This window comes from Passer montanus, unplaced genomic scaffold (assembly GCF_014805655.1).
Source record: "Passer montanus isolate IOZ18808 unplaced genomic scaffold, ASM1480565v1 scaffold10, whole genome shotgun sequence".
NCBI classification, from domain to species: Eukaryota; Metazoa; Chordata; class Aves; order Passeriformes; family Passeridae; genus Passer; species Passer montanus.
The window spans coordinates 28317113-28334784 of record NW_024356505.1 but is presented as its reverse complement, the minus strand read 5'-3'; the positions used below and the strand labels follow the sequence as shown (position 1 = coordinate 28334784).

General features: G+C 41.9%; 2 protein-coding genes across 2 annotated transcripts in view; both read right to left on the bottom strand.

Annotated features, from left to right (window-relative positions):
* LOC120500571 (phthioceranic/hydroxyphthioceranic acid synthase-like) overlaps window positions 1-12364 on the bottom strand; it is a 59498-nt gene extending 47134 nt beyond the window's left edge. The window contains exon 1 of the mRNA XM_039705646.1: window positions 9809-12364. The gene's annotated coding sequence lies outside the window, so the exon portion shown is untranslated. The remainder of the gene's footprint in view (window positions 1-9808) is intronic.
* On the bottom strand, window positions 3902-8610 carry LOC120503775 (highly reducing polyketide synthase GPY1-like). The gene has a single exon (XM_039712688.1). The coding sequence runs from the start codon at window positions 8608-8610 to the stop codon at window positions 4480-4482; it is 4131 nt and encodes a 1376-aa protein (XP_039568622.1). The 3' UTR covers window positions 3902-4479.
* Window positions 12365-17672: the final 5308 nt, after the last annotated feature.

The following is a 17672-nucleotide window of genomic DNA, read 5'->3' as shown; positions in this document are numbered from 1 at the left end:
TCAGCTGCCTCAGCTTTCCTTATATGTGAGGTGCTCCAGTCCTTTCATCATCCAAACAGCCTCACGTGTCTGAGTAATTTTGCTGTAGCTTTCCAAGGATCCTGCAAAATGTGTGTCTTGTTTTGTTATTAATGAGACCATTTCTTATAATTGGTTCTGAGGTCACAGGTGCAAACACTGAGTAGCAGAGTCAGGATTACATTCCACCAGCACCATAGGAACAGCCTGTTGAGTAAGACATGTCTTAATCTGTTGACTACATTAAGTAAAACATTTACATGGGTCCATTTACGATACGGCATTTTTACTTTACAGCGAAAATCAATGTTTGATGCATTTGTAAGGTATGACTGAAAGAAGCCATTATCAGTAACATTCCCACTATCAACTGAATGCCTACATCTCTGGAGTGTTATCTGAAGGAGAAAACACATGTTGGCTTTGTGAGATGCTGGGGTTTGGCTGCCTGGGGCCAAGGCAGATCAGCTGGGACCACAGGGAAGAGGCTTCCCGAGGCACAGTGGGGAGGCCGTGGCCACAGCCAGCCCTGGTCTTGGGCTTTGGCCACTGCCATGTCGTAGTCCTGCCACAGGCTGCTTGTGGCCTCTGATCCTGGTGCAGAACACGCCTCCGGGCCAACATGGGTGTTATCAGGTGTTTTATGATCCAGGCGAAACCAGAAACAGATGCTGGTTTACTGGCAGGATAATGCATTCATTAGTTCAGCCTGCAAGGTCCTGTTATGCAATAGGAGAATGTTTTGATGAAGTGCCTAAGCAAAAAGTCCATCCACGAGCACATTTTCCAAAGAAACATTAGGGCTCAGTGTCATTAATTCTGTATTTATGTTGCTTCTGTTTAGAACATATCTGACTAATTGCATTTATGGTTGTACTCAGAGAAGGGGAGCCAGGTGTTTTAGTATATTGTCCAAATGTTATATCACTTCAGGCTCTGCCTGGAAAAATTAATAGTTTTTCAAGTATTGTCCCAGAGTCACATTTATCTGATTACTGAATACGCATCCTGTTAATGGGTTCCTTCCTCTAATGACAGTATTGAGAGTTTGGAGACCGAGGGTTCAGAATCATTAAAAATACCCCTATGTAGTTAACTGAGTTAACTGCAAACGCCAAAGAACATTGTCACTAAAAGCCTTTTGTTAAACACAGATACAGATTTTTTTTTTCACGTGTAATTTATCTAAGTACAATTCAGGTCTTGAGAAGAACATCATATTTCCAGGAGGAAATGGCAGTACAGGTCTCTGCAATCATGTTTGACAGCTGATGAAGGGAAAAAAAAAGGAACTTTTAAATCTATTTAAAATAAACTGGCTGAATGCCAGATCCCAGAGGTGATAATCAGTGGCACCAGGTGTAGCTGGAGGCCTGTCACTAGTGGGGTCCCCTATGGTTCAATGCCAGGCCCAGTATTGTTTAACTTATTCATCAATGGCTTGAATGAAGGGGCAGAGGCCTCTTCTGTTCCAGCAAGTTCACAAAGCTGGCAGAAGTGGCCCATACCCCCTTCACAGGGCCCTTGACAGGTTGGAGAGATGGACAGGGAAGAACTGTCTGAAATTCAACAAGGGCAAGTGCAGGGTCCTGCACCACGAGAGGAATAACCCCCTGCGCCAGGACAGGCTGGGGTCAACCTGCTGGAAAGCAGCTCTGTGGAGAAGGACCTGGGGGTCCTGGAGGACAGCAGGTTGCCAGCTGTGGGGGTCCAAGAAGGCTGATGATACCCTGGGCTGTAGTAGGAAAAGGATTGCCAACTGCAAAAGGCTGTTTATCTGTTCCATTTATGATGTTTGGCAGGACAGAACAGGGCTCAGGACTTTCTCATTGCTCTTACAGTACTGCAGGTTGTTTCTGTTTTTGCAGTCCATTCTGGTGCTTGTAGATAACTTTGGTCACATTGTCTATGTATTTATCAGGCACAAATGAAAGAGCAGTCAGTGCTCTGCCATTGCTGCCTTAACCCTGTGTTACAAACTGCTAATTCTAATTGCCCTGGCTGCAGCTGAAAATGCTTTGCCAGAGCATTTTTTGAGCTTAGGTTTCTGATTGTATTTCTGAAGGCTGGCAATGATCTTGTTTTTGTTCAAATATTCTGACCTTTGGGATATTTATGGCAGATTCACAGAAGCAGTAAAAAGCAAAATACATAGAAGAGATAAGAAAGGGATTTCACAGTACTGACAGAGCAGTGATTGTTGGGTGAGAGAAAACCAAAGAGCTGCAGCCAGCCAAAGTTGGTGCTTCGGTCTTTCAGAATCAGACCTGTCTGTATAAAGGCTGAAATCCATAGATTCAGTCACAACTGTGCAATGTGGACATCTATGAGAGATTGCCATACAACTAACATCTGTCCAACCTGTCATACCTTTATCTACTCCAGCTGTGCAAAGCAGCCCTGCTGGATTACTGCTTTGATGTTGACATCAGTGCTACAAGGTTCTTGTGTTTTTGCACAGGGAAGAGCACAGAAAATGAGTACAACAAATGTGCTGCAGAGAACAAATTCTATGCTTTGTAATTTGCCTGGCTGTTGGTCAGGTGATGCCACATCAGAATCACTCTGGATTTGAAATCCTCCCTGTGCCTTTCTGCATATGTATATGTATATAAATGTATATGGTTAACTGCTCTTCATTTCATTACCATGTTTCCCTCCAAAATGTTTGGGCAAGGTCACAAGGATCTCTGCTCATACAGAGCCATAAGCTCAAAATGACACAGGTAGTAAAGGATATTAACTAAAACATGGCTAGGAACGACCATCATGGATTTTCCACAGAGGTATGGGGGCTAACTAGCCTGATTACCTTGAAGAATGAAAACACTGAGGAGAGATTTTATGCACCTTGATTCCATGAGGACTTTCAGCAGTGTCCCAATGCATCCTTGTAGCCAAACTGATACTAGATAGATTGAAAAAGACAACTATAAGCTGGGTGGAGTATTCACTGGCCTGCCAGGCCTAAAGGGTGATATCAGCTGTGCCCAGTCCATCTGGCAGTGAGTCAGTAGCAGCACCCTGCAGGCTCTTTATTAACAGCCTAGCCAGCATCAAGTCAGGTGAGAGCATTTGGCACATGGAAAGGGAGGGCCAGTATTCACAAGGCAAAGAGCATTACAGAATCTTTATTATTTCCAACCATAGTGAATGCAAGGCCTTGCTCCTGGGGTGGCTTAGCCCCCTGCCCTGTTCTGCACATGAGACAGACGAAGCACACAGCGTTACAGTGCAGGCACTGACGGGCTGCAGAGCAGGAAAAGGACTGGGGGTCCCCATGGGCAGTGGACTGAACACGAGCTCACTGTGCACACTGACAGCAATGAAAGCCAGCAGCCAGCTGGGAAGGGAACTCTGCATCACACTGGGGTGACATGCACCACCAGTACACCGCACTTGGCTCACTACACCCCATCCTGAACCCTGCGCCAGCTCTGGGCCCTCCACTATGAGAAAGATACAGATAAACCTGAACACTTTTGGATAAAACCGCCAAGATCTTTGGGGCTGGCACATGAGAGTTAAGAGAGACCAAGTTCAGCCTGGAGATCAGATTATTTCAGGGGGACCTCATAGGCCATGGATACTCCAGACACTGGAGAATACAACCAGATCTGCAAGGGACAACTCATCAGAATTAGGGAGAAAAGGGAGAAATAATACAATACCCTATTCCGATACTAAAAGACTATAGACAGTTTTCTTCAGTGTCTTTGTAGAAAAGTCTGGTTTTTTTCACTGGAGCAAAAGCAGGGCAGGTATTAGGGTTACAAAGATTTTAAGTAGGAGAGCAGATAAGGGACAAAAAAATAAAATAGGATAAGAATACACTTCAGGGCTTTTTTTTTTAACATTTTACTGCTTTTGTTTATTTGGGCTTTCACAAAAATTTGTTAATTCATAATAAAAAACATTTGCTTTTTTGTATGCTTGACAATAGGTAACAATTGGTAAATTGTTAATATTTTTGAAGACACAAGAAAAACACTAGGTTTTTAAATTGACATCAGACTTTCAAAAAGATGCCTGTACTTATAAATATTTGGTGATATTAAAAATAATGATATATTAACAATAGAATATAACAAATATGCTGATAAGCTTATACAGCTTTATGTGTATATTTACTGCTTAGAGGTGCAAATATACAATTTTCATCAAAACTTGAATACAATTTAAAAGTGCAATATGCAATAAAATGTGTAGGAAAATACCTACTTATTTCCAGTTAAAACTATTGAAAATTCAGGTAAAATACATTGAAAGTAAAAAGTCAAACAACTGACTGAAATTAACACAGCTAGCAGAATAAAGGCAGAAGAACCTGGTGTGGGTTTTTCTGAGTCAGTGCAGATGAGTACATTCAGCACCACCAGGCATTCTGCAATTACACATTCTGACATGCTACAAAGAGTCTGAGTGTTGTCAAATTTACACAATTCCTGATTGGGAAGATTCCTATAGCCAGCTCCCATTTTCTGCGCTTTCAACCACAGCATGCTTCTTTTCAACTGTTCCATTTGCATTGCTTGTTTCTTCTAACACCACCACTAAACTTGACAGAGTTGTGTGAGGATCAAGCAGTTTCACAACGGGTATGTCCACCTTTCGCTCCCGGAAGACACGGTTCTGAATTGTCATAGCTAACATAGAGTCTATGCCCAAAGACGAAAGTGGCGTGTTCATGGTTAGCTCATCTGCGTTCACTCCTGTGAGGTCACTCACCAGTGAGGTGATGTAGTCCTCAGATTTGAGAAAGGCAGCCTCTGGGACTTCAGTTTCCTCAGACGTTTCAATCTTGTTCTTGAAATCTTCTGACATCAGTGATATGAAGCGACTTTTGAGAGAAATAATCTGAGTAAAAACATGATGATACAAAGCTTGAAAGTTCAATTTGACCACAGCTTGCTGCGGCTTGTTTATAAGTAAGGTCTTCCTGAGATAGTCATGAATTTCATGCACTTGCAGAATGTCTATGCCCTTGGATCCCAGAATGCTCTGAATGTGGTTTTGGTTGAGCAGAATGCCAAGGTTCAGAGCACCCCAGTTAATGGCCTGGCCTGAAAGCCCACAGTTCCTCCTGTAGAGGCAGAAGACATCCAGGAAAGAGTTTGCAGCTGCATAGTTTGTTTGGGTGGCATTGCCCAGAAAGGAAGTAACAGAGGAGTAGCACACAAAGTAGTCAAGCTCCTGGTCTCTGGTAGCCCAGTGAAGATTTAGGGTCCCTGCTACTTTTGGGCTCAGCACTTTGTGAAAGTCAGCCAGCTTCAGCACTTCAAGGTGGCCGTCGTGTAAAGCAACAGCACTTTGGAACACCCCTTTGATGGGACTCCCCACAAAGGTGTTGGCAATGGACTGGAAAGCTTTCTCAACGTCACTGGTCAAAGCCACATCACACTGCACAGACACTACTTTGCTCCCTTTGTACTGCTGCTGCAAAGCCCTTAACTCTTCTTGCTTCTCACTGCTGGGAATTCTCCTGGACAGAATTGCAATACACCCTCCCCCGTTCTCAGCTATGAACTTCACAGTTTCAAAGCCGAGTCCAGTGAGCCCCCCAGCTACTACATAAACAGCGTTCTGCTTGAACAGCTGCTTCTGGGGCTCGTACAGTGGGATATCTGAAAGCACACCCATGTCCTTCTGCCTTCTCAGGACAGCAAGGGGGACAGAAGTGCAGGTGAAATAGGACATCACAGAATTTAGCCCTTCAAAGTTCTCAGACTGTTGAAAAACACAACCTGAGAGATGTCTAAACCGTTTCATATCCATGGAACTGATCCAGGCGTGTACGGTCTTCTGCACTTCCTTTAGAGGTGCTTTCCGGAAAAGGCTGGCAACAGCAAGGATATGAAAGCTGATGTTTTCATGATCAATTTCACTGACATTCTGGATACATTCAGGCTGTTGACTGCCACACACGATCACTACATCTTTAAGAAAGGACATGTGGGCCAGGTCCTCCTGAGACAGTCTGTTGACTGGAGGAAGAACAACAAGGGCACTGCACAGGTTAATATACTGGAGCACGTTAGGAGTGGGCTTTGCAAGGACTGGTCTCCAACCCATCTCTTCTGCTGCTGCAGAAAGAATGTGGCACAAAACTGAGGACGGCTCTGTAGTAATAATTCCCAATGCTCTGCCATGTTTTCCTTTGGGTAACCTCTGAGTGAAGATTTCCCATGCAATGATGAAGTATGACACACAAGGGACATTCTGGAGGAATGGGAATTTCCTTGCATTGAAACAAACTGCTCCTGGAATCTGAACTCTGGATGATGCAGCAGTGGGATAACATGAAACCACATGATCTCCCACTTTCACTTTTTTCACATCACTGCCTGTTGCAGTGACTGTGCCACTGAAATCAAGAGCTAGAAGCCTGTGTTTGTCTCCTGCCTGGGAGTTCCAATACAGTGTATTACCAAAGTTACAGCTAGAAACACTAATGGGAGAATAATCTTCTGAGTGCAGACAAATTTTATCTACGTGAATTTCAACACTCTGTTTGTCAAGTTGAGTAGCAGCACTGGTGGATAATTCCCCGGACAAGTCTTTTGCTGTGTATGGATCAGAAGTGTACAAAGTGAATGACTGTGATTTCTGGAGAGATCTTACGGGTTGGATGTAATCTGCATCTACAAAAGGCGTGCGTCTGATTTCGGACACATAAATTCTTCCCTGGCTGATGCAGACTTCTGGATAGTCCCCACCTTTGTACTTGACAAGAACATCTGCTAACACTGAGATGTCCAGGGAAGTAGAGGAGCTGAGGTCAATCAACTGAAATGTGATTTCTGGAACTTCAACAGTACAAGTTCTGGTCATGCCATACAATGCAAACCCACAGTTAACGTGGTCCACATATCTCTCTGTTGTTCTGTAGGTGATCACTCTGACGGAACAGCGAGACATCTTCTCTCTTAGTGCCACCACTACCTGGCGATAGGCTTCGCAGCACTTTGCCAGCTGATCTACTGCTTTCCTTGGGGAATCTTCATTTAACTTTTGGATTCCCCACAGGAAGAGAATTTCATCATAATCCTTAACCTCTGCTCTCATTTTATCCTGTGCATCGCCTTCCACAAGGCGTTCCCACCCTTCATACATAACATATCTGGAAGCAGGATGCAAGTATTTTTTGAGCTGCTCAGCTATCCCAAATTTGTCTGCAAAGACAAGCACTCTGGGCTTAAACCCCAGCTGTCCAATTGTCTGTGAAAGAGAGACTTCTTTCCATTTGTTTTCAAAAAGGAACTCATTGTCTCTGGAAGACGCTTCCTTCATGAAAGTGATGGCAACGCGCTTGAGCTCAGCCAAAACAGAGCCATGTTTGTCCACAAAGCATCCACAGACCTCAAGGCAGTTCCCAGTGGATTTGCTCATTCTCATGTATATCATCATTTCCTCCTGCAGCGGGCGGAGCACCACCAGGCTGCCTATCCCTGAAGGAAAGCCTGCTCGGGAGTGGAGTGTCCTTGAGGTCAGGACAGCGGTCATCTGCAGGAAACAGTCGAGCAGCACTGGGTGGATACAGTAGCTGTACATGTCTCTGGCAGTCTCCTCATTCACCTTTATGCTCGTTATAGCTTCCTTTAGCTCCTGGCAATAATGAACATCACTGAGCTGCCTGAATATGGAGCCATACTGAAAGCCAACATGAGACAGTGCTTCATAAAGTTCCTCTCTGCTAATCACTGACTTGCATCTTCGATAGATGGCTTGGAAGGAGATGCTGCTTTCTTCCACCACACCTTCAAGCCCCCCCTTTGCCACTTGGCCAGCAGCATAAACTGCGTTGGAGGAAGAAAGAACCTCAAAAGTTGTCATGGCTTTTTGCGGACTCAGCTTGATACTCAGCACTTGGGAATTCTGTGTAAGAACACACGGTGCAGAAAAACTGATACTCAGCTGGCAAGTGCTCAGAGGCACTTTAGGTTCTGAGCTGCTCATCACAGAGGCCAGACCAAGCTCCACATAGAAAGCACCAGGGACTAAGGCCACCCCATTGTTCTTGTGCTCATATAAGTACGGTGTCGTTTCCTGGGACACCAGGCAGCCAAACTCCACGTTGTCACTGTTTATGCCGTAAAGCAAAGGATGACTGGCACTGACACCTCTTTGGTTTGCTTGTTGATGGATTCCCAGGCAGTTCATGAGTTTTTGACGATCAAATTGATATCGTGGAATGGCCACAGGAACACTTTGATACCCATTATAAAAGTGCTGCCAGTTGGGATTAAATCCCAGTTCAAACAGATTTCCTACAAGTGTGAAGAGTGTCTGATATTCTGCATCTGTTTGCAAAGAGGACAACACCTTTGTGCCTTTCCCTAGCGTTTCTTTTATGCTTCGCTGCAGTGCTCGGTGAGGACTTATTTCCACAAACACCGCGTTTTCCCTGCCTCTGGCTGCAGTTTGGATGGCTTGTGTGAAAGCAACAGGCTCACGGGTATGCTGTGCCCAGAATTTGCCCCGAGCAAAGTCATTTTCAGATGCAACCTCCCCAGTCAGTGTTGAAATCACTTCCATTTCCCCCTTCTGCTTTTCTAAAGGCTCTATCTGCTCCTCCAGCTCCCTTAGTATCATGGCACAGAAACAGGAATGAAATATCGACCCAAGGTCAATCTGGGGAGGGAGGGCATTAAGACCACCCAAGAACCCCAAAACCTCTGATGCATTTCCAAAAAGGTCTGAAAGAAGGAACTGGACATGATAATTTGCATAGAAAGAGAGCAACCTGTCTTCAGGGCAGGAAAATATATCTATAAAAATGTACCCCCAACAAACCTGGGGGGTCCTCCAAGACTCTGGACATCTCATTGGCACAAGTGGACAGAGCTCTGTACTATATTCTTCCTCTTGTCTCCACTTTCAGAGGGAATTCCCCACTTAATTCCCCAAACTCTGTCATGCACACACACTTCCTTTTTACTGTTTAATCTCTGCTAACAAAAGGTGATTCCTTTCAACAAATTAGATGGCAAAGACAAGAATTCTCTTTGGGGTCAAATTAAATACTCCAGGATAGAATTGACTGATGATTTTTTTTTTTTCCTTGATTCCGAGAAAGGAACTTGTCAGATGAGAATCAGTTCAATTGAACTAATTAGAACTCACTAGGATGCCCAGCTCTAAGCCCTGCACTCTTCTTGGACTTCCTTCCACCCACAAAGAGGAGAAGAAGATGACTCCTCTAGAAAGGTTTTGTGGGGGATTCTTGGCAGTGGGGAGAGTTTTCCATCCCAGCACAGCAGGTCCCAAAGAGCCTTTCTCAGTCACTGACTGACAGTAGTGAAGCAGAGATGAGGCTGTTTCACAGCCCTACTCATCACTCAGAGTTATTCTTTCTTGGAGGTTTGCTTTGAAAGGTGAAATTAGGAATAACTGCTCAGATTCATACTTTGAAAAATTTACTTCTAGATTACATTAAGAACAGAAAAGGCAGAAAAAGTTAAAAGGCCACCTAGCAAAAATAAGGAGACCAGAATCTGGCTTTCTAGGAGTAAATTCTATTTTACTAATAATGTAAATTCAAAACTGACACAATAATTGTTTCCTTTACATTCTTTCCAAATTGTCTATGATTTCTATGATTCTATGAATTCTTATTTTAATGTAACTGCTAAACTATAGCTGCAAAGCCCAATGAAATATTTTATCACAAAAGTACTTTTAAGTATTTTTCCTAAGTTATTACTTAAATAGCAAGTAATAGAAAATTAAGGACATTCCAATCATAACATAGACCATATCTTTAGCATTTCTAGAGCTATGTCACTCTTACCTTATATCATCCCAGTGGGCTGAAGCAATAGGCTGTCTGTGGAAGTCGTTTATATAGGATTCTGTGTGGTTTCTTTTTTAAATGGGCATGCTAAAATGTTAACGCCTTTCAAAGGAAAACAGAAAATGCGTCATGTGATTAGTCAGTAAACCCGACTAAAGTTCAAAACTAACTCCCTGAAGTAGTAAATTCTTGATGTCATGAGTTTTCACACTAAAACAGTAGTAAAACCTCTGTCTTATCTAACTTTTTACAGTTAGCAACACCGTTAATTTGAGATATCTTACCATGAAATAGCTCATAAAATCTTTATGATCCTAAGACTATGAGCTAAAATACTCTGTCTTTAAAGTAACAACTCAGTTTGATTTACTGTTAATATTGATAAATATGAACTAGTGTTAAAGCCCTATTTGTTGGAGGCATTATTTGTGAAAATGAAAGATAAACTCTCTACAAACTTAAAACCTGAGTCTCATGTTTGATTCCACAGCTGCTTTCTTTTACTGAGCATGACCATTTAAATGTAGAAGCACAAAAGCCTTGCCAAAAGACAAAAAGTCCCAAAGTATTTCTGAGTCTACCACAATATTAAAAGGTGTATTGAACTTTCTTTCTAAAAACTGCCATCTGCTTAAAAGCCAAATAACACTGGAATATCCAGAAATAACTTCAGAAGTGATCAAGTCCAGTAGTCACGGCTAGGTCCTTCTTTCACTCTCCCTCATGTGAATTCATCCCAACTACTAAACTCATCTTTCTCCTCTTCTGACTTTGTAATAAAAACACAGGGTTACATTCACTTATGGTTTCCACAAAGAAAGCAAAAAAGCATTGTGCTGTGAATAAACAGTTTATTCTGTTTATGGACAGAATAAACAGATTATTCTGTTATATTTTCCCACCAAGAAACTTCATAACCTGCTCTGAAAGTTTTAAATTCTGCTCTCCATTTCACAGCTGAATATCTCAGTCACTCACCTTTCTCAGTTCTGAGCATATTGCCAGTTATTTAGTGATTTTTAACTTAATTATCATACTTCCTCAATATCATTATGAGGCTTATTAATAAGATGGCTAGTCTGAAAGTGACTTGAGAATCTCCATAGTTTACACATCTCTAAAGGGCACTCTTATTAGAGTGTGGCTGATACCACTACCATTCCCTGGCAGAACAGAATGTGGATTCATCAAGTGAACTAGGAATTCTCTGTGGAATTCTGTTACAGCTTCACAATCAGCACCTGAAAGCAATGGTTGCCATATTTTAAGGTATTAGTTAGGTATTAGTAGAATATTGAAATGAATCCTGCACACCTGTGGTCATTAATTTCAATGCAAGTTAAACCAATCTGAACCCCACTGATCCAAACACAATATGAACAATGTGAACACTGGTGAAGGACTAAGAAAGAGCTGTTCACATCATTGGTTCTGAACATTTTTGTTTACAGTTTAGCAGTGTGTTGCCTGAGTGCTAATGACTTGCACTAGTCTCATCATAGTTGGAATATATTAATAAACCCAAGTGCTTGCCCAATCCTTTCGAGCAATGACAGAAGCAGAAATAGGAACTAAGTATGGAAGCAAATGTAGCAATAATGGATTGAGTCTGTTACTAACGTAGGCACCCTATTTATAACATGTTGGTTTGTCACCAAGTTGCATGTTGATTTGTCATGCATTTTGTCTAAATTTAAAAGCAAAAAGTTGAAAAAAGAAACAAAAACCTGTCAAATGGGAGGCACTACACTTGTTTTTTTCTCCCATGCCATTACAGTGTTCACCTCTGAACAAAACCTTTGGTTTCTTCTATCAGACCTATGTCTGATAATTCCAAAAAGAGAAACAAAATATATGTGAATTTCCTCAAACAATTACATCCAGCTGAGACTCAAATACAGGAAAACAGCTATTTATTTTCCTAGTATTTATTATTTCAATTAAGTTTTTACTGTCTTCTGGTGGGAAAACATGCATGAGTGAAATATCCGTGGGACTGCATGTCCTTTAAAGACAACACAGACAAAAAATTTGAATGCTTTTTAATTCCAAGTAGATATCAAGACTAAAATACATGTGGGATCCCTGTTTCCATCAGGACACAAGAAGGATTACTACACTAACCACTAGATATTATTTCTTCACTGAAGCAGTGCTTTGACGAAATAGGAGGTTGTGATACAAATATGTCATTCTGCATTATCATGAAAACCTAGTAAGAAAAGGCACTGGCTTTTGGGCAAAACAATTTCCAATCAGTCAAGTCTCAAACATTAGCTTTATATATAATTATAATGAATAATAATTAATTAATGTGTCATTGAATAAGGAAGCAGTTTTTACCTTTTTAATTCTACAGCTATGAAGTTTTCCAGTACACTTATTATCACTGTTGTTGTTATTATTATAAAAGTTTTAATAACACCAAGCACAGCGGGGTTCTGCTATGCCCGGAGCTAAACTAATGGGGTGAAAAAGGACCCCACCACAAGAGTAATATATGTGACAACCCCTAGGTCTTTTTATTAGCTCTGCACCATGGGGCTAGTGAGGAGGAACGGAAGTAAAAGGAAGAGCACCTTCTGGCCTCTAAATTATTTTTCTTTTATTTTTCCCCCCCACTTTAATAGTAATCTTATGTATGATTGCAAAAACAAGCTCTTTATATGACAGTAAATGATTCAAAATTGTCTGCATGCATTTGCTGAAAGCCTGAAAAAATATCCAGGCCCTGCCTCATTCAGAGAGCTGTGGATAGTCTGGTGCCATTGCTAATAGCTTGAGCATGGACAGAAGCAACTCCTTTCCTGATGATCAACAAGTAGAAGACATGACATCATAGCATGAAGATGTTTACAAAATGTTCCTAAAATTTGAATGATAAGGAAAGGATGGATCACAAGAGGATTTCTCTTAACTTCCTAGAGGTGGAATCTGGAATCTGCATGCCTTGTGTAAACTCTGAACATTGCTGGGACATGAATAGGGTTCCCCTCCTTTAACCTGAGCTATGCAAATGTTATGCACATAGTCTACAGTAACCATCTAGCTTTCTTCTCCAAAGACAACAGAGGAAAACCTGCAGTGGGAAAATCAGATCAATTTAGGGAGTTAAAGTTATATAAAACCACTTTCACTGGCAAATGCAGTAGAACAATAATTTCCCTATACCTATTCAATATTCCTTTTTGTGTATGCAGGGATGACATTAATTCTTTTTTCTATACACTTAATCTGAGATGTGAAATAAGATTATTATCTAACAGGACTTCCAGTTTCCTTTTCAGAATTGCAGCTTCTCAGAAGGAAATACCACATCCTGTCAAATCCCCACTTTCTCTATTTCTGATACTTGACATTGCATTCAGCTATCTCAAAAAGTTCCCCTGAAACCTCCACTATTGAGTAACTGCACTTGGTATCAGGGCTTACATTTAGATGTTTAAGATGTTATTTTTTTTATAAAAGATGAAACATAACTGGTCAGAAATAGGTACCCCCCCTCCTCCCCACCAAAAAAAAAAAAGAAAAGAAAAGAAAAGAAAAAAAGAAAAAGGTAGAACTAGCTTTGAGCCATGTGTAGCATTTATAGTAAATACAAACTATTTTCATAGTATCATAGAATACCAGGTCGTAAGGGATCAAGGATCACCTGCTACAATCTTTTTTAGAAAAAGCAGATGGCCAACCTTCTCCAGCTGAATCTTAAAAGTGTCAAAATTGGAGAATTCCACTTCCCTGGTGAGATTAATCCAATGACTTGTTGTTCCTCTTGTGAAAAATGTTCATCTTCTGTCCAACTAGAATCTCAATTGCTGTAGTTGACCTCTACATATTCTGGTTTTCCTTATTATACAGCATGACTCATTTTCCTCTTCATCCCTGCCTGTTTTTATGAAACAATCTATTGCCATCCATCATAATTCTTCAGTCATGTGAGCTGTCCCACCATGGTTCAGTTATTCCTATGATATCATAACTTTCTGAGTGATGCATAAAGTTCCAGTTCCTCCTGTTTGTTCCTCAGACCATGCATTGATCAACACACACTTGATGTGACAGGTGGCTGCCTTCTGGCCAGGCAAATAAGGAAAATTTGTCACTGCTCTGTTGGCTGGACTTACTCCACAGTTGGTTGCAATGGTGTAAATGTTGCCACTTTGGACCTCACCCCCAGAGTCCTCCTGTTTAAAGCCAAGCTCACTAAGTTGTCCAGCCTGCTTCTGAAGATCACCCACTTCCAGAGAGGTGGATTCCATCCCTCCCGAACAGTCCACTGTCACCAAAGAATATCCTGTTCTCAGGCCAGCAGATGGGTGCCTCAATACCCCTTAACAGTGCATCACCCACTACAAGCATTTGTCATTTCCTTCTGTGGTACCCACTGCCTGCTGCTGGTATAGTTTCTCCTCACAGACCTTGTTCATGGGTGTCTACAGCAGTTAAATCTTCATATCTGGTTTTGGTTGCAATGCTGGAGGGTGGGGAATGAAGCAGAGTCAGGCTTTTGGGCGTCATGAGGGTCAAAGATGTCACATTGTCTGTGTGGTCTGCTGCGGGTGTATGGTTCTGAAACGACTTATCTATGTCCATCTCAGCCTCTCTAGTACTGGACAGCCTTTTAACTGTTTCCTGCAACTCAGCTAGCTGATGCAACACCCTGTGCACATCTTTTGCAGACATTTACCTTTTCTCCAGAAGAGTGTGGTCACTCATTGTAATCTACTGCTTCTACTGAAGTCTCCTTCCTTACCAGTCCCATCTTCAAGGAAGCCACAAACATCTCAGAGACTTTCTCTGTAGAATCACTGGGTTTGTATCTGAGGCATGTGCCCACCATCATGGCAGACTTAGAGCACTTCCCTGGGCTGTGGGTCCACAGGCAGGATGCACAGCCCTTCTCATGTGCCCTTCTTGTGCAAACGCTGCACCCTCTCAAGCCCTGTTTGCCCCCTCGATCCACATCTGCCCATCCTGGTCACATTGCTCCCCTGGGCTGTTTCAATCTCCCACAGTTGATCCTGGCAAGGCCTGAACTGCAGAAGCCTCTCTTAGGACAGAGACAGCCTCTGCTGGCTGCAGGCAGGAGCTCCCTGCCCTGCCTTGGGTGTCCCTGACACCAGGAACCCCCTGGACCCTTTGATCTAAGCTCAGCCATGCACCTCACCACTGCCACCCCTGCATGCCACACTGACTTTCCTTAATAGTCAAGAGCAGATAATTTCTACTTTTCTCCAGTATTAAATTATTGAACAATTAAGAATTGTAATGGAAAAACAAATGGTGTATATTTTAATCTAGCCTGCAACCAAAACATTTATAAGTAAGGCAGAAGCTCTCTATTTGACAGCTGATAACTTGCAGCCTGAGGCCTCAAATAACAGCTCCATCAACTCAAAACTGTTCCTTTAAGAAAAGCTGGTTTTCTTCCTGATCCCTATAAACTTGATAGCAGTCCTCAGCCTGAGAACATGTATCAGCCTTTGCAGATTGGCAGGCTGTTACAGGATTACAGACAGCAAACAAGTTTTCACAGAAATTGCATCTTCTGGCAATTCCAAGGGTCTTATGCAAGTGGTGAAACAACCATAGAAATCTGTTTAAATACACACAGGTATTAGTGAAGGGAGCCTCTAGCTGGCCAAATGTACAGGTTACTTTGTCACTCTTGTATGCAGCAATAATATATTTAACTATTTTAATAAACTTCACGTACATTGACACACAAGACAAGCACACCTCCCAAACATATACCAGGTCACGGAGTGCAAATGGCTAATGTTAGATGAGTAAAGTCAAAGGAATTAAATAATCCTTGCAGGATGTCAGATATAGAAATTTAACACATTCATACTCACAGTGAAGAAAAGCGGTCAACATACACCGGGTCATGCAGATAAGCACTGCCCTGTAGAGATACCTCTGGGACTAAGAAGTGGGCAGACTAAGAAACAGTTTATCACTAACAGAAGTATTCCTAAATTGTAATATGTGTTGTGGGCTCCTAGCAAAGTAAACTTAGATCCACCTCAGACATTTGCAGTTCAGAGTTCAGTTCCAGTATTTATTAATAATTTTTTACAGCACAATCACCAACACAGGGAAAAACAGGTGAGCAACAGCTCAGAAGAAAGACTATTGGTGACTCTTCTGTCCACCTGTGTGCTTGCTTCCCTGCAGGCATGACTAATTGGCATGCCAACAAAAGTTGTGGGAAATGCAAGTTTTCAGAGAATCATGGAATGGTGTTGGAAGGGACCTACAGAGATCACATAATTCAACTCCCCTGTTCAAGCACGAATTTAAAACTTGTCAACAGAGTTCTGTGAAAACTGGAAAGTCAAAGTGAGGCTCCAAACCACATTAATAATCAAAGCAGAAAAAAATTACTAAATAAGTGAAACTGTGGTATAGATGCCAGCATGCAATGGTACCTTTTATTTTCTGCACTCCATGATGCACTCCAACAAAGATTATTTTTGTTCTCTGATTAAAAACATCTTACAAAACTTGTTCATCTACCACTGTCAACAGGAAGGAAATATGGACTATATCCAAATAAAGATTTCAATAACTACCTCAGGGTTTCAATGAGTGTTTGGGACTTAACAGACAAATTTAGTTAAAAATAAAACCAAACCAGCAAAAAAGACCCCTAAACTTGCTCACCCAGAAGACCAGAATGTGAACTGATAAGATACCTCTATCTTCAACTTAGAAGAACCCTGAGCTCCTGTTGTTGCCATCCTGTTCGCACCCAATAGTTCTGTGCACTGGAAAACTAAGCATCCTGTTCAAGCCTATGAGATTCCAGAGACACACTAGGCACTCCTGTGAATTCAATCTGGTCTCAACTAGCCCAGAGCACAACCAACACCTGTAGATTATTTCAAAACATAGCACTGATGACATTCATTTCATTTAGCTTTGTGGGCACTGAAAATTGTAACACATTTTCAGCCTTTAGCCAGAGCTAATAAATTCACCATAATGAGGTTCTCTGTCATCTACACACTTAATCACTAGAGAATCACCAGGAAGACTTTGAACCATCTACACTGAATTATTTTTGATAGTGGAGGCAGTAGCTGTCTCAGATAAAACCCTTAGTCCTGATTCAAAAGCAGAATCAGTCATTTTCACCTCCCAAATGAGCACCCTATCTGCTAGGTTGCAGAGCCAAACTCAGTTGTGCTTGCCCTCTTGGCACCCTCTTTAACATCCTCATGCAGCCACTCAGCTAAAGGCTCAACCCACAGCAACCCTTCCTGGACAGTGGCTGCAGGCAATAAGAGGCTATTGAAGATGTTGGCACCTATTTACCTGGTTGCTATTTGCTTCTTTTTAACTCCAGGTACACAAAATTACCCATCTGCAGCCTGTAAAACATGGGATGACCAATGTCACCCAGAGTGGTCATTTCCTTTTTTACTGGCAGTAGAGCTTCTTCCCACTCCTTAAGCTCTGCACTTCTCGTTGTTCCACCTCCTGAGTCTCCTATTTCCTCATCCCACTGGGGGATTACAGCCACCTACCTTTGGCTTCTGGATTCACTATAAAGTCTGTAAGCCTAGCACCTAAGCGAATGTCCACCGTCGAAGTCTTAAAGTCTTACCCACCAAATGAGTTTATCCTTTCTGGCTACAGTCTTCCTTATAAATCCACAGATGGTTTCTTCTGAAGGCTGTAGAAAAGCTTCAAAGTGTCAAGTGAGATGACATGTCTTGACAACAAGGTTGATAACAACCTATGTCCATAGAAAATTAGCCTAAAAAGACCCATGAACTAATCTTCATCTTCCATATATTTTCTCAAATGACAAAAAAAAAAAAGCAAACCAAAACAAACAAACTTTAAAAAA

Coding starts and splice junctions, on each gene's coding strand:
- LOC120503775 (XM_039712688.1), bottom strand. CDS start 8,610: ATGATACTAAGGGAGCTGGAGGAGCAGATAGAGCCTTTAGAAAAGCAG.